The sequence below is a fragment of the Heptranchias perlo genome, chromosome 44 (assembly GCF_035084215.1).
Source record: "Heptranchias perlo isolate sHepPer1 chromosome 44, sHepPer1.hap1, whole genome shotgun sequence".
NCBI classification, from domain to species: Eukaryota; Metazoa; Chordata; class Chondrichthyes; order Hexanchiformes; family Hexanchidae; genus Heptranchias; species Heptranchias perlo.
In genome coordinates, this window is record NC_090368.1 from 7,811,399 (window position 1) to 7,837,768 (window position 26,370).

At 51.7% G+C, this 26,370-nt stretch overlaps 2 protein-coding genes across 3 annotated transcripts in view; one reads left to right on the forward strand and one right to left on the reverse strand.

Annotated features, from left to right (window-relative positions):
* LOC137306715 (multiple epidermal growth factor-like domains protein 10) overlaps positions 1-18,773 on the reverse strand; it is a 196,256-nt gene extending 177,483 nt beyond the window's left edge. Inside the window, exon 1 of one of the 2 annotated variants that reach the window (XM_067976074.1) lies at positions 18,440-18,773. The gene's annotated coding sequence lies outside the window, so the exon portion shown is untranslated. The remainder of the gene's footprint in view (positions 1-18,439) is intronic. The other variant, XM_067976075.1, reaches the window with a different exon arrangement.
* Positions 13,357-23,383, forward strand: LOC137306698 (aminopeptidase Ey-like). Its single transcript, XM_067976041.1, has 2 exons — positions 13,357-13,745; positions 22,818-23,383. Exon 2 carries the CDS (start codon positions 22,829-22,831, stop codon positions 23,381-23,383), a length of 555 nt encoding a protein of 184 aa, XP_067832142.1. The 5' UTR covers positions 13,357-13,745; positions 22,818-22,828.
* Positions 23,384-26,370: the final 2,987 nt, after the last annotated feature.

Consider the following 26,370-nt stretch of genomic DNA (forward strand, 5'->3'; position numbering starts at 1 on the left):
AACTGGACACGGTGATAGGGTTCTGAATCATACAAGTTCCTTGGTTGATATTTAAATGTAGTGAAGAGGTGTCTGTCCTACTTGAACCTGGGGACAATGTAAGGGATATAAGGGGGAGAGATACACCCGGTCCTCTCCCTCGATTCAGTTGATTCGGGCCGGCTGTTTCGAGACCTGCCTGAATTTGCCCTCCATTTTTTCCCAGTGTTCACTTCACCAGCTCGTTGCCAAAGAGCAAAATCAGGGGGTCACGGGCCCCGGCTCCCTACGAGAGCGGGAATTACTCTCCGATTCCCGTCCTCGCCGTGTGAGCCCGTCTTTCATGGGGTAGTGTCCTGCTGGCAGGATCAGGGGTCAGAGGGATGAGTCTTCTTGCAATCTCTCAGGATGAGCTGAGTGAGGACAAGGGGCCAGGAAATAAAACAAATGTTTCCTTCTTGGCCTACAGAATCGTCCGAAAATAGCCCGCTTGTCTTCCTCCACTGTCAAATTGCACAAAACAACCACAGAGCTCGATCCCTCTACCCTCGCCCCCATCCCCATGCACACACACACACACACACAGACAGACACACAGACAGACACACGCACACACACACACACACACAGACACACGCACACACAGAAATACACACAGACACACAGAAATACACACAGACGCACACACACACACACACAGAAATACACACACACACACACAGACACACAGACAGACACACAGACAGACACACGCACACACACGCACACACGCACACACAGACAGACACACGCACACACAGAAATACACACACACAGACACACAGACAGACACACAGACAGACACACACGCACACACACACACACACACAGACACACGCACACACAGAAATACACACACACACAGAAATACACACAGACGCACACACACACACAGAAATACACACAGACACACACACAGACACACGCACACACACGCACACAGACACACGCACACACAGAAATACACACACAGAAATACACACAGACACACACACAGAAATACACACAGACACACAAATACACACAGACACACACAGAAATACACACAGACACACACACACACACACAAATACACTCAGACACACACACACACAGAAATACACTCAGACACACAAATACACACAGACACACACACACAGAAATGCACACAGACACACACACACACAGAAATACACACAGACACACACACACACAGAAATACACACAGACACACACACACAGAAATGCACACAGACACACACACAGACACACACACAGAGACACACACACACACACACACACAGAAATACACACACACGCTCACAGACACACGCACACATACACAGAAATATACACACAGACACACACGCACAGACACACGCGCACGCAGACAAACACAGATGCAGACACACACACACACACACACACACACACACATAGCCCTACTCCATCTCCTCAGCTGCAGCTTTAAAGTATGTTCAGAGCGAGTCAGCATTACACGGGGGGAGGGGGGGCAGTGATTGCTAACTGAGTTCTCCGGCGAGATGGGACAGGACAATCGGCCGCCAGCTGCCAGCGGCCGGCATTGTTTACGACGAGTGTTCTGTTCCCCGGCTGCACAGGAAGAGCCCAGCAGGATCACGCGCTGCAGCTGCTAATCAGTGGGATGCAATTCCTGCCCTGCGACTTTATCCCGAACAGTGCGTCCCGCAGATGGGAAGGAAGAGCTGAACGCAGCTCAGTTGAAAGGGCGGAAATCCAGTGATAACTGGGATGGCAAGCGGGCGAGTTAATTAGCCGTTTGGGAGGGGACATCAGGGGGGGGGGGAGAGTCAGGAATTGTTTACTACATAGCACAGGACAGAAATACAATCTCAGCTGCACTCAAGTCTCAGGGCCGAGAGTTTAAAAGACCACACTTCCAACATTTTACAAAAAGAACTTGCATTTATATAGTGCCCTTCACAACCTCGGGCCCTTTACGGCCGATAAAATACTTTCTGAACTGTTGTAATGTGGGAAACGCAGCAGCCAATTTGCGCACAGCAAGATCCCACAAACAGCAATGTGGTAATGACCCAGATAATGTGTTTTTTAGTGATGTTGGTCGAGGGATAAATATCGGCCCCCAGGACACCGGGGAGAACTCCCCCCTGCTCTGCTTCCAATAGTGGCCGTGGGATCTTTTACATCCACCTGAGAGGGCCTCGGTTTAACGTCTCATCCGAAAGACGGCACCTCCGACTTTTTTCTGAAAGTTTTAGACAAATTAATGGGACTGAAAGCCAATAAATCCTCTGGACCTGATGGCCTACATCCTAGAGTTTGAAAAGAGGTGGCTGCGGAGATAGTGGATGCATTGGTTGTGATCTTCCAGAATTCCCTAGATTCCAGAACGGTCCCAGTGGATTGGAAGGTAGCAAATGTAACCCCGCTATTCAAGAAAGGAGGGAGAGAGAAAGCAGGGAAGTACAGGCCAGTTAACCTGACATCAGTAGCAGGGAAAATACTAAAATTTATTCTTAAGGACAGAGTAACAAGGCACTTGGAGAATCATGATATGATTGGGCAGAGTCATCATGGTTTTATGAAAGGGAAATCGTGTTTGACAGATTTATTCGAGTTTTTTGAGGATGTAACTAGCAGGGTAGATAAAGAGGAACCAGTGGATGGAGTATATTTGGATTTTCAAAAGGCATTCGATAAGGTGCCACATAAAAGGTTGTTACACAAGATAAGGGCTCATGGGGTCGGGGGTAATATATTAACATGGATAGAGGATTGGTTAACGGACAGAAAACAGAGTAGGAATAAACGGGTCATTCTCAGGTTGACAGGCTGTAACTAGTGGGGTGCTGCAAGGATCAGTGCTTGGGCCTCAGCTATTTACAATCTATATTAATGACTTAGATGAAGGGACCGAGTGTAATGTATCCAAGTTTGCTGACGATACAAAGCCAGGTGGGAAAGTAAGCTGTGAGGAGGACACAAAGAGTCTGCAAAGGGATATCGACAGGTTAAGTGAGTGGACAAGAAGGTGGCAGATGGAGTATAATGTGGGGAAATGTGAGGTTATTCACTGGTAGGAAGAATATAAAAACAGAATATTTTTTAAATGGTGAGAAACTATTAAATGTTGGTGTTCAGAGAGATTTGGGTGTCATTGTACACGAAATATAGGAAGTTAACATGCAGGTACAGCAAGCAATTAGGAAGGCAAATGGTATGTTGGCCTTTATTGCAAGGGGGTTGGAGTACAAGAGTAAGGAAGTCTTGCTGCAATTGTACAAGACTTTGGTGAGACCTCACCTGGAGTACTGTGTACAGTTTTGGTCTCCTTATCTAAGGAAGGATATACTGGCCTTAGAGGCGGTGCAACGAAGGTTCACTAGATTGATTCCTGGGATGAGAGGGTTGTCCTATGAGGAGAGATTGAGTAGAATGGGCCCATACTCTCTGGAGTTTAGAAGAATGAGAGGTGATCACATTGAAACATATAAGATTCTGAGGGGGCTTGACAGGACAGATGCTGAGAGGTTGTTTCCCTTGGCTGGAGAGTCTAGAACTAGGGGGCATAGTCTCAGGATAAGGGGTCGGCCATTTAGGACTGAGATGAGGAGGAATTTCTTCACTTAGAGGGTTGTGAATCTTTGGAATTCTCTATCCCAGAGGGCTGTGGATGCTCAGTCGTTGAGTATATTCAAGGCTGAGATGGATAGATTCTTGGACTCGAGGGGAATCAAGGGATATGGGGATCGGGCGGGAAAGTGGAGTTGAGGTCAAAGATCAGCCATGATCTGATTGAATGGCGGAGCAGGCTCGAGGGGCCGTAAGGCCTACTCCTGCTCCTATTTCTTATGTTCTTATGCTGCCCACTGAGTCACGGGTGATACATCATTATATTTTGAATGCTTTTGTTAGAAGGGATGAGATTAAGGGACGATTTGATAAAGGTGCTTCAAATTATGAAGGGACGGGACAGAGTCTGTTTCTGGGGGGAACGATGGGACATAGATAAAAGATTAAATGTAAGAGATTTAGGACAGAGAGCAGCACAGTAAAGTCCCAGACAGGAGTGAATCGTTCCCTTTACCCACTGTGTACTGTACATGTACAGGAGCTGACACTGAGACACACACAGGCCGTACAGTCCCAGACAGGAGTGAATCGTTCCCTTTACCCACTGTGTACTGTACATGTACAGGAGCTGACACTGAGACACACACAGGCCGTACAGTCCCAGACAGGAGTGAATCGTTCCCTTTACCCACTGTGTGCTGTACATGTACAGGAGCTGACACTGAGACACACATTTGTTTGAAATGGGGGGTCTGTAATGGGGGGTGTTTGAAATGTGGGTTTGAAATGGGGGGTCTGTAATGGGGGGTCTGTAATGGGGGGTCTGTAATGCGGGGTGTTCCTCAGTTTCCCCTCTTCCCCTGCTCATGATTCTGGTTCTGGTTCTCAGAACTACTTGTACAACAGCTGGAGGCCCCCATTTCAGACCCCCCCATTGCAGAGACCCCCATTTCAGAGACACCCCCATTTCGTGGAACCACGAGCAATGATACTCAACGACAGGAGGCCCGATCTTTATACGGTACATACAATAACATTTGTGGATGACACGTGATCAGGCGTCACGTGGTCAGATGTCACGTGAGCAGGCGTCGCCCGGTCAGATGTCACGTGATCAGGCGTCGCCCGGTCATATGTCACGTGATCAGGCGTCACGTGGTCAGATGTCACGTGATCAGGCGTCACGCGGTCAGATGTCACGTGATCAGGCGTCACGCGGTCAGATGTCACGTGATCCGGCGTCACGCGGTCAGATGTCGCGCGCTCAGAACGCCACCTGATCAAAACTCCAGGAACGCCTCCGACCAGAATTGGCAGCCCCATCCCAGGCGGGAGTAGGGTGGCTGTTTGTCCCGTAGGCCGCAGGGTGCCTGTTGCCGCGGGAAACCAGAGAGTCTCAGGCGGAAAGAAGGCGCAAATATGGGGTGCACTGAGGTCGAAGGTCAGAGCGGGGGGGGTGGGGTTATGACCCCCAAAGCGTTGTCTCTCTGCTCAAACAAGGACACAGTTTATTGGAAAACATCTTGGCAGCAGGAGTTGTGGGGGACGGGAATATTCATTTCCTCAGCAGAGTTGCAGTAAACACTGTGAGGAAGCTGTGTTTATATTGTTCCTGGGGCCTCACCAGCGAGGCCCTTAACTTTAAACAAACAGACTGGGGAATCATTTCGAACCCGTCATTGTGGCTTGTCTCTTTTGACATGATTCCGAAACTGGACCCACATTTCTCAGTCTGTAACAAACTCTCCCAGTTTAAATCCAGGCCTCTTACACACTCAATAACAGAAAGAAAGGAAGAATTTGCATTTCTATAGAGCCTTTCACCACCTCAGGACGTCCCAAAACGCTTTACAGCCAAGTGTTTCACTGTTGTAATGTGGGAAACACAGCAGCCAATTTGCGCACAGCAAGATCCCACAAACAGCGATGTGATAATGACCCAGATCATCTGTTTTTTTTTAGCGATGTTGGTTGAGGGATAAATATCAGCCCCAGGACACCGGGGAGAACTCCCCCCTGCTCTTCTTCCAATAGTGGCCTTGAGATCTTTTACGTCCACCTGAGAGGGGCAGACGGGGCCCTCGGTTTAACGTCTCATCCGAAAGACGGCAGCTCCGACAGTGCAGCACTCCCTCAGTACTGGCACCTCCGACAGTGCAGCACCCCCTCAGTACTGGCACCTCCGACAGTGCAGCACCCCCTCAGTACTGGCACCTCCGACAGTGCAGCACTCCCTCAGTACTGGCACCTCCGACAGTGCAGCACCCCCTCAGTACTGGCACCTCCGACAGTGCAGCACTCCCTCAGTACTGGCACCTCCGACAGTGCAGCACCCCCTCAGTACTGGCACCTCCGACAGTGCAGCACTCCCTCAGTACTGGCACCTCCGACAGTGCAGCACTCCCTCAGTACTGGCACCTCCGACAGTGCAGCACCCCCTCAGTACTGGCACCTCCGACAGTGCAGCACTCCCTCAGTACTGGCACCTCCGACAGTGCAGCACCCCCTCAGTACTGGCACCTCCGACAGTGCAGCGCTCCCTCAGTACTGGCACCTCCGACAGTGCAGCACCCCCTCAGTACTGGCACCTCCGACAGTGCAGCACTCCCTCAGTACTGGCACCTCCGACAGTGCAGCACCCCCTCAGTACTGGCACCTCCGACAGTGCAGCGCTCCCTCAGTACCGCCCCTCCGACAGTGCAGCGCTCCCTCAGTACTGACCCTCCGACAGTGCAGCGCTCCCTCAGTACCGGCACTGGGAGTGTCGGCCTGGATTATGGGCTCAAGTCTCTGGAGTGGGGACTCGAACCCACGACCTTCTGACTCCAGGATTGTCCAGGAATTGAGGACTAATCTCCAGGACACTTCTGTGAGAGAAACACCCGGGGGGGGAAAATCATAGGGGGTGTTAAATAAAATGGTGTTTTTTTTTCATTTTTTTTTGAACATTTTAGTTTATTAGTTATAAAAGTATTGGAGACTGAGAGTCAAGATCAATCCAATTGGGCAACAAAAAGACTGTTCGCTTTCTGATTGGCCATGCGGGGCGGAGGGGACCGCCTGGAGGATGGACCAATGGCGGGAGGGCTAGTTCGAGGCAGGAGGTCACATGATGAAACCTCCAGGAATACGCCCAAATAGAGTTGGCAACCCGAATCCCAGCGATTTGTGCCAGGGTGCTGTTACAAATTGCCAGCTGAGACCACATGCTCACCTTAGACTCCAAACTGGCACCCAGTCCGTCTCAGCGTTGGGGCCCCCACGGCCTGCTCAGGCTTCCCTCCTCATTGGTACATCTTCTCTCATCCCTCGACCCTTGGCCTTCCAGATGAAGAGCCAAGGAATGATGGAGGGGAGAAGGCAGATGGAAGAGTGTGAACATAGGAACGGAAGGAGGCCATTCTGCCCCTCAAGCCTGTTCCGCCATTCAATTAGATCATGACTGATCTGTATCTTCACTCCATTTACCTGCCTTGGTTCCGTAATCTTTAATCCCCTTACCCAACAATAATCCCTCAATCTCGGCCTTGAAAGCTCCAATTGACCCCCAGCCTCAATAGCTTTTTGGGGGAGAGAGTTCCCGATTCCCACTCCCCCTTTGTGTGAAGAAGTGCTTCCTGACATCACCCCTGAACGGCCGAGCTCTAATTTTAAGGTTACGCCCCCTCCACAAACTCTATTCCCTCCGACTCCGTCCCTCTCCCTGACCACTGTCTGAGGCTGAACCAGACCGTTCACAACCTCACCGTCCGATTTGACCCCGAGATGAGCTTCTGACTCCATATCCGCTCCATCACCAAGGCCGCCTACTTCCACCTCTGTAACATCGCCCGTCTCCGCCCCCTGCCTCAGCTCATCTGCTGCTGAAACCCTCATCCGTGCCTTTGTTACCTCCAGACTGAACTATCCCAATGTTCTCCTGGCCGGCCTCCCATCCCCCACCCTCCGTAAACTTGAGCTCATCCAAAACTCTGCTGCCCCCGTATCCTAACTCGCACCAAGTCCCGTTCACCCATCACCCCCCTGTGCTCGCTGACCTACATTGGCTCCCGGTCCGGGAACGCCTCGATTTTAAAATTCTCATCCTTGTTTTCAAATCCCTCCATGACCCTCCCTCTCTCTGTAACCTCCTCCAGCCCCTACAACCCCCCGAGATCTCTGCGCTCCTCCAATTCTGGCCTCTTCTCACCCCCACCCCCCCCCGATTTCCATCGCTCCACCATTGGCGGCCGTGCCTTCAGCCGCCTGGGCCCTAAGCTCTGGAATTCCCGCCCTAAACCTCTCCGCCTCTCTCTCCTCCTTTAAGACGCTCCTTAAAACCTACCTCAGGTGGCTCGGTGTGAAATTTTGTCTGATTTTGTTCCTGTGAAGGGCCTTGGGACGTTTTACTACTTTAAAGGCGCTATATAAATGCAGGATGTTGTTGTTGTCCTGGATTCCCCCCATCAGAGGAAATAGTTTCTCTCTCTCGACCCTATCGATGCCTTTAATCATCTTAAACACCTCAATGAGATCACCTCTTAATCTTCTATACTCAACCGAACCCAGGGGAGGGAGTGGGAGAGAGTCCTGAAAGGGGGTGAGGGGGTTTGAGGTGGGGATGGAGGGATTTGAAGTGGGTAAAAGGGAGACGGGGAGAGAAGAGGTGTGAAGGGAAATAAAGGGGGTGAGGCAGGAGGTGGGGTATGAAAGGGGTGGGGTGGGGAATGGCCTCTCTCCACCCACCTCTGCATTGGGTCGCCAACCCTCCAGGATTGTCCCTGGACCTCCAGGAATTAAGGACTAATCTCTAGGACACTTTTGCGAGCAACACCCAGGAGATCAATCATGGGGGGGAGATGTGAGAAAAACATTTCTTTGCTCACTTTGTTTATTAGTTATAAAAATATCAGAGAAGGGGAATAAAGACGGCATGAATCATCCAATCGGGTAAAGAAGAGCCTGCTCGCTTTCCGATTGGCCGTGGGAAGGCGATGATGGGCGTGTTGGGCGACCAATGGTGAGAGTGTGGGGGGGCGTGGCCGGTTGGAGGCAGGTGGTCATGTGATGAAACCTCCAGGAATACGGCCAACCGGAGTTGGCAACCCCAGCCCCTGTAGCCTCCTCCAGCCGCACCTCCTGCCCATTCCCTGCATCTCCCCACCACCCGCCCCCCCCCCACTCTGTAATTCTGTCCTGCCACCTCTCCCCTCCTCATCACACAGCATCTTTCCTCAACTTCTAAATGGTAAAAAGTTAAAGACAGTGGATGTCCAAAGGGACTTAGGTGTTCAGGTACATCGATCATTGAAGTGTCATGAACAGGTGCAGAAAATAATCAAGAAGGCTAATGGAATGCTGGCCTTTATATCTAGAGGACTAGAGTACAAGGGGGCAGAAGTTATGCTGCAGCTATACAAAACCCTGGTTAGACCGCACCTGGAGTACTGTGAGCAGTTCTGGGCACCGCAACTTCGGAAGGACATATTGGCCTTGGAGGGAGTGCAGCGTAGGTTTACTAGAATGATACCCGGACTTCAAGGGTTAAGTTACGAGGAGAGATTACACAAACTGGGGTTGTATTCTCCAGAGTTTCGAAGGTTAAGGGGTGACCTGATCGAAGTTTATAAGATATTAAGGGGAACAGATAGGGTGGATAGAGAGAAACTATTTCCGCTGGTTGGGGATTCTAGGAGTAGGGGGCACAGTCTAAAAATTAGAGCCAGACCTTTCAGGAGTGAGATTAGAAAACATTTCTACACACAAAGGGTGGTAGAAGTTTGGAACTCTCTTCCGCAAACGGCAATTGATACTAGCTCAATTGCTAAATTTAAATCTGAGATAGATAGCTTTTTGGCAACCAAAGGTATTCAGGGATATGGGCCAAAGGCAGGTATATGGAGTTAGATCACAGATCAGCCATGATCTTATCAAATGGCGGAGCAGGCACGAGGGGCTGAATGGCCGACTCCTGTTCCTATGTTCCTAACTTCGAAAGGCCCCTTAAATATCTAGTTCTTCGATAGTCTCTTTGGCCTCTTCCCCTGTCCTCCCCTCATACCCCTGCTCAGGTCCGATCCCCACTTGTCACATGCCTTGGGCCAGTTAAGTGTCAGTTTGGCTCAGTTAGTAGCACTCTCCCCTGAGTCTTAAGGTCGTGTGTTCGAGCCCCCACTCCAGAGACTTGAGCCCATAATCCAGGCCGACACTCCCGGTGCCAGTACTGAGGGAGCGCCGCACTGTCGGAGGTGCCGTCTTTCGGATGAGGCGTTAAACCGAGGGCCCCGTCTGCCCCTCTCAGGTGGACGTAAAAGATCCCACGGCCCCGATTGGAAGAAGAGCAGGGGGGAGCTCTCCCCGGTGTCCTGCGGCCAATATTTATCCCTCAACCAACATCACTCAAGAACAGATGATCTGGGCCATTTATCACGTTGCTGTTTGTGGGATCTTGCTGTGCGCTAATCGGCTGCCCCGTTTCCCACGTTACAACAGTGACCACGCTTCAAAAAGTAACTCACTGGAGGTGAAGGGCAGGGAGATGGGATTGGATGCAGCCAGCCCCGGGTTGAAGAGCTAGCATTGGCTCAGGGGCGATGGGCTGAATGACCTCCTCCCGGCCCTGTAATTCTACGACTGCGACGTCCGCAAAAACAAATTGTGTAAAAAGAGCGAAGCAGAGAGATGGTCCTCGATTGGCTGATCTCAGGACCTCTGTCCCAACCCCAGGGGTCAGAATGTGACTTTTGGTTTCTTCAGTCGAATGCTTGGGATTCTGAGCATTTGATCTCATCCTGGGAACATTTTTCTGTTAGCATTTATTGGCAGCATCGCATTCCATTGTCCAGCTCATATTTTACATCGTCTCACAAATCCCTGCAGTGACTGAGGCAAATGTCCCCCTCACCGTCCAAACAATGGTCTTTCGTTCCTTCAAAGGCTTCCGCTTTCAAACTCCCTGAAAAATATACCCCCGACGACCGCCATCTTCGATCGTGCAACGGTGACTCCAGGTGCACAAAGAGTGTTGGATTGTTTGGGCCTGCAATCTAGGCCGACTCTCCCCAACGCAGTACTGAGGGAGCGCTGCACTGTTGGAGGTGCCGTCTTCCAGATCAGACGTTAAACCGAGGGCCCCGTCTGCCCCTCTCACAGGTGGACGTGGACAATCCCACGGTCGCTATTGGAAGAAGAGCAGGGTGGGGGGAGTCTTCCCCGGTGTCCCGGCCAACATCCTCCCTCCAACTAAAACATTCATCTCACTGTCATGTATTCCTACATTTCTATAGCGCCTTTCACAGCCTCAGGACGTCCCAAAGCGTTTTACATCCAATGAAGTACTTTTGAGGTGTAGTCATCGTAATGTAGGAAACGCAGCAGCCAATTTACGCACAGCAAGATCCCACAAACAGGAAATGACCAGATAATCTGTTTTTTAGTGATGTTGGTTGTGGGTTGAATATCGGCCCCGGGGAGAACTCCCCCCTGCTCTTCTTCCAATAGCGGCCATGGGATCTTTTACGTCCACCTCAGAGGGTTGGTTTAACGTCTCATCCGAAAGACGGCACCTCCGACAGTGCGGCACTCCCTCAGTACTGGCACCGGGGGAGTGTCGGCCTGGATTATGGGCTCAAGTCTCCGGAGTGGGGGCTCGAACCCACGACCTTCTGACTCAAAGGCACTGAGCTACGGCTGCCACATAAGGAGCCAGGCTGACGTATCTCCCGAACCCCTGCTCTGCAAGACGACCAGCTGACATTGCAACTTATATTACTCAACATTTCCCCTGGCTGGAGAGTCCAGAGCTAGGGATCATACTCGCAGGATGAAGGGGTCGGCCATTCAAGACTGAGATGAGGAGGAATTTCTTCACTCAGAGGGTTGTGAATCTTTGGAATTCTTTACCCCAGAGGGCTGTGGATTCTCAGTCATTGAGTACATTCAAGGCTGAGATGGATAGATTTTTGGACTCTTGGGGAATCAAGGGATATGGGGAATGGGCGAGAAAGTGGAGTTGAGGTCGAAGATCAGCCATGATCTTATCGAATGGCGGAGCAGGCTCGAGGGGCCGCGTGGCCTACTCCTGCTCCTATTTCTTACGTTCTTATGTTCCGACCACTGTGTCGGATTCCAGAGATGACTGAGCCATGGGGTCAGCAGCAGAAGATCCATGTCTCTCGCCCACCAGAGCTGAGCAAAGCTGGCGGCTAACAGTCTCACATTACAGTCTGTGTTAGTGACCTCTGATATGTCACATTCCAGACAAACATTCCCATCATCCCGGCAGGAGGGGAGCCCACCCCCGTTCCAGAGAACGTCTTCCCATACTCGTCTCCGCTCTGCACATTACCCATCTCCAGGTCGGAACGCAACACATATTCAGAATTTACAAACGATAAGGTCAGATTTAAATTTACAGAGTCCATAAAATATTGGCCCCAGGACACCGGGGAGAACTCCCCCTGCTCTTCTTCCAATAGTGGCTGTGGGATCTTTTACATCCACCTGAGAGGGGCAGACGGGGCCCTCGGTTTAACGTCTCATCCGAAAGACGGCACCTCCGACAGTGCGGCACTCCCTCGGTACTGGCACCGGGAGTGTCGGCCTGGATTATGGGCTCAAGTCTATGGAGTGGGGGCTCGAACCCTCGACCTTCAGACTCACAAGAGAGTGCTACAACTAAAATATGATGTAACACCTTGAAATTAGATTAGTTTGCCCTGGGGGATTGTTTCCTCATTGTGGGCTGTTGAGGATTCTGGATTCTTAGGTTCCATTATTATGAAGATCAGTAAAGGCCATAGCTTCCTGAGGAAATCCGGCATAGGATCAGTGTTGGGCCTGTCTTACTCATTCATCCTGCCCAGGGCCGATACCGGACAAACAAGCAGGCCATTCGAGGGACAGCAGGGCCTACATCGAGGACAGTCTCACCTCCGTCTGTTGCTGTATGGTGCACTTGATAAAAGGTTTTTACAAAGCTCCCTCTACACTGTCCCATCAAACACTCCCAGGGCAGGTACAGGGTTAGATACAGAGTAAAGCTCCCTCTACACTGTCCCATCAAACACTCCCAGGCCAGGTACAGCACGGGTTAGATACAGAGTAAAGCTCCCTCTACACTGTCCCATCAAACACTCCCAGGCCAGGTACAGCACGGGTTAGATACAGAGTAAAGCTCCCTCTACACTGTCCCATCAAACACTCCCAGGCCAGGTACAGCACGGGTTAGATACAGAGTAAAGCTCCCTCTACACTGTCCCATCAAACACTCCCAGGGCAGGTACAGCACGGGTTAGATACAGAGTAAAGCTCCCTCTACACTGTCCCATCAAACACTCCCAGGGCAGGTACAGGGTTAGATACAGAGTAAAGCTCCCTCTACACTGTCCCATCAAACACCCCCAGGGCAGGTACAGGGTTAGATACAGAGTAAAGCTCCCTCTACACTGTCCCATCAAACACTCCCAGGGCAGGTACAGGGTTAGATACAGAGTAAAGCTCCCTCTACACCATCCCGTCAAATCCCATAGCGCTATTTTGAAGAAGAGCAATGTCTACATTTCAAAAGTACTTCATTGGCTGTAAAGCGCCTTGCGACGTCCTGAGGCGCGATAGAAATGCAAGGTCCTTTTTATCATTCAGGGTTTTCGTGGGGAAAGTGAACACAATCTCCGACCAGGATCCTCAAAGCAGCAATAAAAATTCCAGAAGGATCTATACACACCATGTAGCGTTTGACCTGTTCACAAGGCAAGCAGTCCTGTGCATGCAACGAGCGGCTTTTACTTTACGCCCTGTCAGAAAGGCCAATAAAATTTACTGCTGTTCACATCCGAGAATCAATCATCGGGATGGATTACAGACGGAGCTCACAGCAGTTTCTCCAGAAATGAGACACTCTAAGCAAGACAGATGGGAGCCGAACTTGGATTATTTGTTTTCATGCTTCAAATGCTTTGAGCGACTGGACTGAGGCCGTCCCGGCTGGCCCCTGGACCTCTGGTAGAGCTGCTCCACCAGGGAGGCTTCCCTGAGCGTCTCCTCCCTTCCAAAGTCCGCCGCCTTTGTTCGAGGGCACCGTCCTTGCCACTGACGTCCTTGGGCCTCCCCACGCACGGACCCGTAAAGCCTGATTGACTCCTGTTCCCTCGCTTGACGTTCCCAAGAGAATGCGGGCCCCTGACATTAAGGTAGGCCCCTGACATTAAGGTAGGCCCCTGACATTAAGGTAGGCCCCTCACGGAAGTCAAGCTGATTCACTGCCATTTCAGTTAGCCCCTCACCCCACCCTCAAATTTCCCCACTCTTCGCCCCCTCTTTATCGCATAGGCTCTAGTCCTTTCTAGGGATTGGGTTCATGGGCGCTCAGATCCCTCCTTGCCCCCCTCCACCCACCCCCGGTACCTCACTTAAGTGGCCATTGCTTGGACTGTGCTATTCAACTACGTAGGGCTTCACAGCCGAGCGCCACCCAACGCTCGATCCCACTCAAGAGTTGCAACTCGGGCGGATTTTTCTCCCCCTCCCCCTTAGGACAATTATGCCCCCCTCCCTCAAACCCCTGCCCCGGCCTGAGACCGGACGGAACCCTTTGTGTTTGCCGCCCTGTGTGGTTCAGTACTACACCGAGGGGTGCACTTACTCACTGAGCCATCGCATCGACCGTGGCTCAGGGGGTATCACACTCGCCTCTTGAGTCAGAAGTGGGTTCGAGCCCCCACTCCAGAGACTTGAGCCCGTAATCCAGGCCGACACTCCCGGTGCCAGTACTGAGGGAGTGCCGCACTGTCGGAGGTGACGTCTTTCGGATGAGACGTTAAACCGAGGGCCCCGTCTGCCCCTCTCGGCCAATATTGGAAGAAGAGCAGGGGGGAGTTCTTGCCGGTGTCCTGGGCCGATATTTATCCCTCAATCAACATCACTAAAAAACAGATGATCTGGGTCATTTATCACATTGCTGTTTGTGGGATCTTGCTGTGCGCAAATTTGCTGCTGCGTTTCCTACATTACAACAGTGACTACACTTCAAAAAGTACTTCATTGGCTGTAAAGCGCTTTGGGACGTCCTGAGGTGGAGAAAGTTGCTGTAGAAATGTAAGCCTCTCTCTCTTCTCTACCCATCCCTAGTTGCACTGAGGAGATTAAGAGTCAATCATATAGCGTGGGCCTGGAGTCACGTGTAGGCCCAGACTGGGTAATGGCGGCAGGTGCCCTTCCCTAAAGGGCGTCAATGAACCCATCGACAACCTGGCAGCTTTTCATGGTCATTTTCTTTCCTGTTGCCGGCCCACAGATGATCAGATTTGTTCGGTTCTCAACTTTCCCTGGTGGGATTCGAACTCGGGACCTCTGGGTTCACCAAAACCAGCCCCCATAGATTTTGGGTAGTCATCCCTCTAAGAGGCGGAGGTGATTCTGATGAATGAACTACACGGAAGGACTGCAAGTCGTTTGGTCAGGAATTGCCCACTGGGGTAACGTAGGAGCAGGAGTAGGCCATTCAGCCCCTCGAGCCTGCTCCACCATTCAATCAGATCATGGCTGATCTTCTACCTCAACTCCACTTTCCTGCACCATCCCCATATCTCTCGATGCCTTTAATATCTAGAAATCTATCGACCTCTGTTTTGAATGTTCTCAATGACTGAGCCTCCACAGCCCTCTGGGGTAGAGAATTCCAAAGATTCACCACCCTCTGAGTGAAGAAATTCCTCCTCATCTCAGTCCTAAATGGCCGATCCCTTATCCTGAGACTGTGACCCCTGGTTCTAGACTCTCCAGCCAGGGGAAACAGCCTCTCAGCATCTACCCTGTCAAGCCCTCTCAGAATCTTAGATGTTTCAATGAGATCACCTCTCATTCTTCTAAACTCCAGAGAGTATGGGCCCATTCTACTCAATCTCTCCTCATACGACAGTCCTGCCATCCCAGGAATCAGTCTGGTGAACCTTCGCTGCACTCCCTCTATGGCAAGTATATCCTTTCTTAGATAAGGAGACCAAAACTGCACACAATACTCCAGGTGTGGTCTCACCAAGGCCCTGTATAACTGCAGTAAGACATCCTTGCTCCTGTACTCAAATCCTCTTGCAATGAAGGCCAACATACCATTTGCCTTCCTAACTGCTTGCTGTATCTGCATGTTTGCTTTCAGAGACTCATGTACAGGGACACCCAGGTCCCTTTGAACATCAACATTTCCCAATCTATCACCATTTAAAAAATACTCTGCATTTCTGTTTTTCCTTCCAAAGTGGATAACTTCACATTTTTCCACATTATATTCCATCTGCCATGTTCTTGCTCACTCACTTAGCCTGTCTATATCCCCTTGAAGCCTCTTTGCATCCTCCTCACAACTCACGATCCCACCTAGTTTTGTGTCATCAGCAAACTTGGAAATATTACATTTGGTCCCCTCATCCAAATCATTGATATATATTGTGAATAGCTGGGGCCCAAGCACTGATCCCTGTGGTACCCCACTAGTCACCGCCTGCCACCCCGAAAAAGACCCATTTATTCCTACTATCTGTTTCCTGTCTGTTAACCAATTCTCAATCCATGCCAGTATATTCCCCCCAATCCCATGTGCTTTAATCTCCTCTGTACCCTCTCTAGTGCAATCACATCCTTCCTGTAATGTGGTGACCAGAACTGTACACAGTACTCAAGCTGTGGCCTAACCAATGTTTTATACAGTTCCAGCATAACCTCCCTGCTCTTATATTCTATGCCTCGGCTAATAAAGGAAAGTATCCCATATGCCTTTTTAACTACCTTATCTACCTGTCCTGCTACCTTCAGGGATCTGTGGACATGCACTCCAAGGTCCCTCACTTCCTCCACACCTCTCAGTATCCTCCCATTTATTGTGTACTCCCTTGCCTTGTTTGCCCTCCCCAAATGCATTACCTCAGACTTCTCTGGATTGAATTCCATTTGCCACTTTCCTGCCCATCTGACCAGTCCATTGATATCTTCCTGCAGTCTACAGCTTTCCTCCTCACTATCAACCACACGGCCAATTTTTGTATCATCTGCAAACTTCTTGATCAAGCCCCCCCACATTCAAGTCCAAATCATTAATATATACCACAAAAAGCAAGGGACCCAGTACTGAGCCCTGCGGGGCCCCACTGGAAACAGCCTTCCAGTCGCAAAAACACCCATCAACCATTTCCCTTTGCTTCCTGCCACTGAGTCAATTTTGGATCAAACTTGCCACTTTCCCTTGGATCCCATGGGCTTTTACTTTTTTGACCAGTCTGCCATGTGGGACCTTGTCAAAATCCTTGCTAAAATCCATGTAGATTACATCAAACGCGCTACCCTCATCGACCCTCCTTGTTACCTCCTCAAAAAATTCACTCAAGTTAGTCAGACACGACCTTCCCTCAACAAATCCATGCTGACTGTCCTTGATTAACCCGTGCCTTTCTAAATGACGATTTATCCTGTCCCTCAGAATTGATTCCAATAATTTGCCCACCGCCGAGGTTAGACTGTCTGGCCTGTAATTACTCGGTCTATCTCTTTCTCCCTTTTTAACCAATGGTACAACCTTGTCCCAGTCTCCCCTGAGCTCAGCATTGAGCCTCAAGGCCCATCGCTCACTAAGCATGCCTTGTTCTCGCCTCCGCCTCAGTCCCTCTCTGGTGCACCCATAACTCACATCCACTCTCTCCAACCTGGAGATCCGATGTTCGTGGGAGCAGGAGGAGGCCATTCAGCCCCTCGAGCCTGTTCCGCCATTCAATCAGATCATGGCTGATCTGTATCTTAACTCCATTTACCCGCCTTGGATCCATATCCCTCGAGACCCTTACCCCCTCCAAAAAACAACTATGGATCTCAGTTTTGAAAGCTCCAATTGTCCCCCAGCCTCCACAGCATTTTTGGGGGAGAGAGTTCCAGATTTCCACTCCCCTTTGTGTGAAGAAGTGACATCACCCCTGAACGGCCCGGCTCTAATTTTAAGGTTCTGCCCCCTTGTTCTGGACTCCCCCCACCAGAGGAAATAGTTTCTCTCTATCGACCCTATCAAATCCTTTAATCATCTTAAACCCCTCGATTAGATCACCCCTTAATCTTCTACACTCGAGGGAATACAAGCCCAGTCTGTGCAACCTGTCCTCGTAATTTAACCCTTTAAGCCCCGGGATCATTCTGGTGAATCTGCTCTGCGCCCCCTCCAAGGCCGATATGTCCTTCCCGGCCCAGAACTGAACGCAGTCTCTCCAGATGGGGGTCTGACCAGGACTCTGTACAACTGAAGCATCACCTCCTCCCCCCTTTGTATTCCGGCCCCCTCGAGATAGAAAGGGTACCCTCTCCTGCCCGGTCGCCCACCTTGCGCCAGTGCCCGTTCTGCCCTGCCCTGCGATCCGTTCGCCCACCAAAGCCCCCCTCAATCGCCACACATCAAATTAAACGCCCTCGGTGGCAAATTATCCCCCCGCTCTCTGCCACTCCCCATTCTCAACTCCGCGGCCTGCTCCGAGTCCACAAACTGTGCCTGGCGGCCCTCTGGCACTGTTTCCCTGCGGGCACTTCCCACTTTGCCACTTCTCCCTCCCTAAATGCCCCCCTCCTCCTCGAAAAGCCCCCTCAAAAAGCTGGCTTTTCCCCCGACCTCTCCCACTCCTGCGTTTTGCCCGGCCGCCCCTCGAAGGAAATCCTTCACAGGGGGCAATTCCTCCACATAAAGCAAATCCTTCCCCCCCCCCCACTCCCCGGCCGCCTCAACTCTCCCCCACCGCGCCCCCCGCCAACCCCCGCCGCCCGCCCTCCGGAACAAGGAATATTCGCACGGATAAGGAGCAACAAAGAGCCGCTCAGGATTGCTCCCGAGTCTCGAGTCCCCAAAACCTTCAACACCAACCTTTCCGTCTGACGTGGCCTGGAGCGAAAACCCTCGCAATCAGGAACGGCTGTGTTTCGAGCAGGACGAGAATGCACTGAGTCCTGGCTCCCTCTCTCCCTCTCTCTCTCTCACCGGCTGGAATTGTCGGGAGCTGCTACGAGGCTCACTCTCACCACCAACCTCCTCACTCCCAGCCCGTGTCACGTCCACCAGGCAGTTCCAGAGACTGGGCTAAGAGGCCGGGCCAAACTCGTCTTGCGAAAGAGATTTGTGTGTGTTTTTTCTTTGGGATATTATGTCCCAGCCCCATCTCCTGAGGATCCCAGGAGGAAATGGCTTCCCGCTGCAACAATCCAGTCCAGAAACAACTCATTATTGGCCGGGGAATCAAGCCAAGATCTGAATTCCACAGTCTACGTTATTCAGTAAACAAATACTTGTGTCTTGTGAAAGAATTTACTGATTTTATCATCTTTTTAGCTCAGCAAACAATAATTTTTTAATTGACTAATTTTTAAACCTTTCTCGGGGGGGTCTTCGTGCAGCGATAATTCTCACTTTCTCTACCTTAGAATCATACAGTGCAGAAGGAGGTCGTTCGGCCCATCGTGCCTGTGCTGGCTCTTTGAAAGAGCTAGCCCACTCCCCCCCGCCCCTCCACCCTGCTCTCTCCCACCTCTTAGCCCTGTCGATTTTCTTCTCCTCCCACAGGGGCGGATCGGACTCGGCCGCGATGCACCCCAGGGTCGAATGGCTCGCCGACACTCGCAGCCGAGGTCGTGGAGGAGGGCGGCTGGACTCTGCGGAGGCCATAACCCCAGAACACGAGTCAGCGCCTTCAGGAGAGAGGAGCGGGATTGGGGGGGGGGGGGGGTGGGAGGAATTTCGGGAGGGGGGGGAAGGAGTCCCGTTATATTGTATTGTGTGAGTCCCGTCACTGGGTACAGCTTTACTGGACTCAGATTCCCACCCCCCCTCCACCCCCCCCTTGCCTGTGCGGCTGTTATTCATGAGCGAGCCTGGCCGGTGAGTTCCGGCAGGCTATCCGACTATGGGGGGCATCACCGCCGAGATGGAACTTGTCTCCCTCCCCCACCCCCACAAGAGGACACGGGCGCAAACCAGTAAAAGATGAATTTAGGGCTCATATCGGGAAGCTTTTCTCCACACGGAGAGCGATCGGCACACGGAATGGGCCCCCAGATAGAGGAGGGGATGAGAAATCCCTGGGATCGTTTAAGGACCTATCGGACGCTGCGATAAGGGGATGCGTAGGGTTGTTCCGGATGGGCATTCGTCCTCCTCGTCCCTCCCCACCCCCCCTGCGGTTCCTGCTAAGATGGGCCGAACGGCCACCCTCGGCTGTAATTATCTGAGAGCTTTGCTGGATGAGGCGGGAAGGAATTCTGCAAACATCGAGAATTCCCACCCACAGCCACAAGAGGGTGACAAGTCGAGCAGGAACTGAGGAGGGAGAGTGAAAGAAAGAATTTGTATTTCTGCAGAGCCTTTTCACCACCTCAGGTCGTCCCAAAGTGCTTTACAATCAATGAAGTACTTTTTTGAAATGTAGTCACTGTTGTAATGTGGGAAACGCAGCAGCCAATTTGCGCACAGCAAGATCCCACAAACAGCAATGTGATAATGACCCAGATCATCTGTTTTTTTAGTGATGTTGGTTGAGGGATAAATATCGGCCCCCAGGACACCGGGGAGAACTCCCCCCTGCTCTTCTTCCAATAGCGGCCCGTGGGATCTTTTACGTCCATCTGTGAATTGGAGTTTAATTTCCAGCATGCTCGCTGCGAGCAACACTCAGGAGATAAATCACATCAGCTAGAACTACAAATTGTCCGATTTTTAAAGGTTTTCTTTGAGTACTTTTGTTTCTTAGTCATAAAACGATTGGAGATGTGAAAAAAGGCTGTTTGACTTGACAGGGTAGTTGGAGGTCGGAGGTCATGTGATGAAACCTCCAGGAATACCCCCGACTAGAGTTGGCAACCCTACAACTACCTCATCAACAACAACCTGCGTTTATATAGCGCCTTTAACGCAGTAAAACGTCCCCCAAGGCGCTTCACAGGAGCGATTATCAAACAAAATTTGACACCGAGCCACATAAGGAGATATTAGGACAGGTGACCAAAAGCTCGGTCAAAGAGGTAGGTTTTAAGGAGCGTCTTAAAGGAGGAGAGAGAGGCGGAGAGGTTTAGGGAGGGAATTCCAGAGCTTAGGGCCCGGGCGGCTGAAGGCACGGCCGCCAATGGTGGAGCGATGGAAATCGGGGATGGGCAAGAGGCCAGAATTGGAGGTCTCCCCGACGGCCGGTCTCCCCGACGTTCGGTCTCCCCGACGGGCCGGTCTCCCCGACCGGCCGGTCTCCCCGACGTTCGGTCTCCCCGACGGGCCGGTCTCCCCGACGGGCCGGTCTCCCCGACGTTCGGTCTCCCCGACGGATCGTCTCCCCGACGGGCAGGTCTCCCCGACGTTCGGTCTCCCCGACGGGCAGGTCTCCCCGACGTTCGGTCTCCCCGACGGGCAGGTCTCCCCGACGATGCTCGATGTTGTCAGGAGGCCGTTGCAGTGACCTCACTGCGGAATGTGGATTATGCAAATGTTGGAGTGTCTGTACGTCGATTGGAGGGGGCCATTGTGACCCAATCGGCCACTTGCCCAATCACCGCAAGCGAAACCCGTCACATGGACAGTCGCCACATTGTGATGGCATTGGCCGGGCATCACAGGTGAGCAGAGCCCCAGTCAGATGATGCATTTCAGGAGCAGTGATTGGCTGCGGCCACCCTCTAACTAGGTGATCGTCTATTGTTATTGAGAAACCAAGGTTGAAAGTTCAAGCCGACCAACGCTGGACATCATCGAGATGGACCGGAGTGGAGGGGGAGAGAAGCTCAATCAAGGTCAGAGATGGTCAATCCTGGGCACCACACTTTAGGAAAGATGTCAAGGCCTTGGAGAGGGTGCAGAGGAGATTTACTAGAATGGTTCCAGGGATGAGGGACTTCAGTTATGTGGAGAGACTTGGAGAAGCTGGGATTGTTCTCCTTAGAGCAGAGAAGGTTAAGGGGAGATTTAATCGAGGCGTTCAAAATCATGAGGGGTTTTGATAGAGTAAATAAGGAGAAACTGTTTCCAGTGGCAGGAGGGTCGGGAACCAGAGGACACAGATTGAAGATAATTGGGGAAAGAACCAGAAGGGGAGATGAGGAGAATTTTTTTTTACGCAGCGAGTTGTTCTGATCTGGAATGCGCTGCCTGAAAGGGCGGTGGAAGCAGATTCAATAGTAACTTTCAAAAGGGAAGAAGATTTGCAGGGCTACGGGGAAAGGGCAGGGGGGGGGGGGAATGGGACTAATTCGAGAGCCGGCACAGGCAGGACGGGCCGAATGGCCTCCTCCCGTGCTGAAAGATTCTATCAGAAAATTAGCGACACCAAGCTTGGGTTTTAAAAGATTGTAGGGGGGAGGCATGACCGAGGTTGGGGAGGACGTTCACCGGGAATGAATGAGGAGGGAGGTGGTGGGGCGGGTCTCGATTTTAGGATGCAGGGAAGTGTGTGTAGGACAGGGCCGGGGGGGTGGGGGAATCTTTATTGGCGTCGGCCATTGGCCCAGAGGGGCGCCACTGGAACTCAGCGCCCACCTCTCTACAGTGCTGGACACGACCGCTATTAATGGGAGTCCAAGGAGGTCACTTATAATTGGTGGTTTTGACTCGGCACTGCACTGGTAATTGGGCATGGCTTGGCACTGTGCTAAGGTGTTTGGGCGTGTGGGTATGGGGGCCATGCAGAGAGGATTGGTGGTACGGGGCGGGGGGGCACCGAGGGCATTTGAACGTTGGGTAGGGCCACTGCACTGAGGCGTCTGGGTGAAGGGACCATTGCAAGTACGAGGGACCCCTTCCCCTCTGTTTCCTGCCCCCGGGGGCAGAGGGACCCGAAACCACAGCATCTTTGTTTCATTGGCGGACAAGCGACAATAGAATCACAGCATCTTACAGCACAGAAGGAGGACATTCGGCCCATCGTGCCTGTGCTGGCTCTCTGAAAGAGCTCTCCAATTAGTCCCACTCCCCCCTGCTCTTTCTCCATAATCCTGCACCTTTTTCCCCTTCAAGCATTTATCCAATTGCCTTTTGAAAGTTACTATTGAATCTGCTTCCACCGCCCTTTCAGGCAGCGCGTTCCAGATCAGAACATCTCGCTGCGTAAAAAAAATTCTCCTCATCTCCCCCTCTGGTTCTTTTGCCAATTATCTTCAATCTGTGTCCTCTGGTTCCCGACCCTCCTGCCACTGGAAACAGTTTCTCCTTATCTCCTCTTTCAAAACCCCTTCATGATTTTCTGATGCATATCTCATTTGCTTTTTTTCAGTGTCCGTGGAAATGACCTGGTTTCGGAAGGGCTTCATTGTCTTGGGCTTGGCTCTTGCTGTGCAGGCCTCAACCACAGGACAAAGCCCACTGGCCCATAACACCACAGCCACGACCCCCAACAGCACGCAGTCAACGCTGAAGAAGTCCATCTCCTCAGCCCAGAAGCCCTGGATGTCCCCTTATCTCCCCAACACCCTCCAACCCATCAACTATGAGGTGGAGCTCTGGCCCTGGCTCTTCAGGGAGAGTTCCTCCAGCCTCTTTCTCTTCCACGGGAGGTCGAAGGTTACCTTCAGGTGTCTGAACAGGACCAACATCATCGTCATACACAGCAGGTCGCTCAACTACACCAAGCCCGTGAAGGTCACCAGGATGGACAACTCCACCATCACCGTCAGGAGGCTCTGGGAGGAGAGGGCCAACGAGTACTTGGTGCTGATCCTCAGGAGTCACCTCCAGAAGGGCAAGGTGTACACTCTGCATACGGCCTTCTGCGGAGAGTTGACCGACGATCTGACCGGCCTGTACAGGTGCGAGTACGAGGAAGACGGGACCACAAAGTAAGTGGGGAGACTTGAGTCTGTCCAATCTTTTAGTCGCGTTGACAGGTTAGAGGGGTTTGTCACGGGGGGAGGGGGGATAAGGAGTCCAGTCAATCACGACGCTCGAGGAGCCCCGAGTCCGTTCACCCATCACCCCCCCTGTGCTCGCTGACCAACATTGGCATCACCTCCAATATAAAATTCTCCATCCTTGTGTTCAAATCCCTCCATGGCCTCGCCCCCTCCCTCTCTCTGTAACCTCCTCCAGCCCCTACAACCCTCCGAGATCTCTGCGCTCCTCCAATTCGGGCCTCTTGCCCATCCCCGATTCCCATCGCTCCACCATTGGCGGCCGTGCCTTCAGCCGCCTGGGCCCTAAGCTCTGGAATTCCCTCCCTAAACCTCTCCGCCTCTCTCTCCTCCTTTAAGACGCTCCTTAAAACCTACCTCTTTGACCGAGCTTTTGGTCACCTGTCCTAATATCTCCTTATGTGGCTCGGTGTCAAATTTTGTCCGATTTATGCTCCTGTGGAGCGCCTTGGGACGTTTTCCTCTGTTAAAGGCGCTATATAAATGCAGGTTGTTGTTATTAATAGATTAAAGTAAAATATTAAATGGGCCCAGGAAAGGGGGGTTTGAGGGCACTGCTCAGTCTAAGAGCGTAACAGATCTGCAGTGACAGAGGAAAATAAAGTCACCAAAGCCTTCCAGCGTAGGCCCGAATCTTAAATCCATCCACAAACAAACCTACAACTCCAGAAAATGTTTAAAGAAATAATACAATGGGTTTCTTGTGTCATTTGGTTCCAGAAAGGAGGGCTGCTGAGAGGGAGTTGAAAGGAGGAAATTTCAGAGCAAACCAGTAGCCCCCTTTTTTTTTGCCCCCTTCTCCTGCGAAGTTGCCCACCAGCTTAGAGTGTGAGGCAACACATCGTCTCTCAGTGGCCAATCTTCATACGGCAACAGGCCGTTCACTCGAGAGAAGCAGGAGTCATTCCCTGCACAAAGGAAGATGGTAGTGGTTGTTGGAGGCCAATCATCTCAGCCCCAGGACATTGCTGCAGGAGTTCCTCAGGGCAGTGCCCTAGGCCCAACCATCTTCAGCTGCTTCATCAATGACCTTCCCTCCATCAGAAGGTCAGAAATGGGGATGTTTGCTGATGATTGCGCAGTGTTCAGTTCCATTCGCAACCCCTCAGATAATGAAGCAGTCCGAGCCCGCATGCAGCAAGACCTGGACAACATCCAGGCTTGGGCTGATAAGTGACAAGTAACATTCGCACCAGACAAGTGCCAGGCAATGACCATCTCCAACAAGAGAGAGTCTAACCACCTCCCCTTGACATTCAACGGCATTACCATCGCCGAATCCCCCACCATCAACATCCTGGGGGTCACCATTGACCAGAAACTGAACTGGACCAGCCACATAAATACTGTGGCTACAAGAGCAGGTCAGAGGCTGGGTATTCTGCGGCGAGTGACTCACCTCCTGACTCCCCAAAGCCTTTCCACCATCTCCAAGGCACAAGTCAGGAGTGTGATGGAATACTCTCCACTTGCTTGGATGAGTGCAGCTCCAACAACACTCAAGAAGCTCGACACCATCCAGGACAAAGCAGCCCGCTTGATTGGCACCCCATCCACCACCCTAAACATTCACTCCCTTCACCACCGGCGCACAGTGGCTGCAGTGTGTACCATCCACAGGATGCACTGCAGCAACTCGCCAAGGCTTCTTCGACAGCACCTCCCAAACCAGCGACCTCTACCACCTAGAAGGACAAGGGCAGCAGGCACATGGGAACAACACCACCGGCACGTTCCCCTCCAAGTCACACACAATCCCGACTTGGAAATATATCGCCGTTCCTTCATTGTCGCTGGGTCAAAATCCTGGAATTCCCTTCCTAACAGCACTGTGGGAGAACCTTCACCACACGGACTGCAGCGGTTCAAGAAGGCGGCTCACCACCACCTTCTCAAGGGGCAATTAGGGATGGGCAATAAATGCCGGCCTCGCCGAACCCAAACTGAGCGTCGGTGAGCAGGTTATTGGTGAGTAAGTGCCGCTTGATAGCACTGTCGACGACACCTTCCATCACTTTGCTGATGATTGAGAGTAGACTGATGGGGCAGTAATTGGCCGGATTGGATTTGTCCTGCTTTTTGTGGACAGGACATACCTGGGCAATTTTCCACATTGTCGGGTAGATGCCAGTGTTGTAGCTGTACTGGAACAGCTTGGCTGGAGGCGCAGCTAGTTCTGGAGCACAAGTCTTCAGCACTGCAGCTGGGATGTTGTCGGGGCCCATAGCCTTTGCTGTATCCAGTGCACTCAGCCGTTTCTTGATATCACGTGGAGTGAATCGAATTGGCTGAAGACTGGCTTCTGTGATGGTGGGGATATCGGGAGGAGGCCGAGATGGATCGTCCACTCGACACTTCTGGCTGAAGATGGTTGCAAACGCTTCAGCCTTGTCTTTTGCACTCACGTGCTGGACTCCGCCATCATTGAGGATGGGGATGTTTGCAGAGCCTCCTCCTCCCGTTAGTTGTTTAATTGTCCACCACCATTCATGACTGGATGTGGCAGGACTGCAGAGCTTTGATCTGATCCGTTGGTTGTGGAATCGCTTAGCTCTGTCTATAGCATGTTGCTTCCGCTGTTTAGCATGAATCTAGTCCTGAGTTGTAGCTTCACCAGGTTGGCACCTCATTTTTAGGTACGCCTGGTGCTGCTCCTGGCATGCTCTTCTACACTCCTCATTGAACCAGGGTTGATCCCCTGGCTTGTTGGTAATGGTAGAGTGAGGAATATGCCGGGCCATGAGGTTACAGATTGTGCTGGAATACAATTCTTCTGCTGCAGATGGCCCACAGCACCTCATGGATGCCCAGTTTTGAGCTGCTAGATCTGTTCTGAATCTATCCCATTTAGCACGGTGTTAGTGCCACACAACACGTTGGATGGTGTCCTCAGTGCGAAGACGGGACTTCGTCTCCACG

Coding starts and splice junctions, on each gene's coding strand:
- LOC137306698 (XM_067976041.1), top strand. CDS start 22,829: ATGACCTGGTTTCGGAAGGGCTTCATTGTCTTGGGCTTGGCTCTTGCT.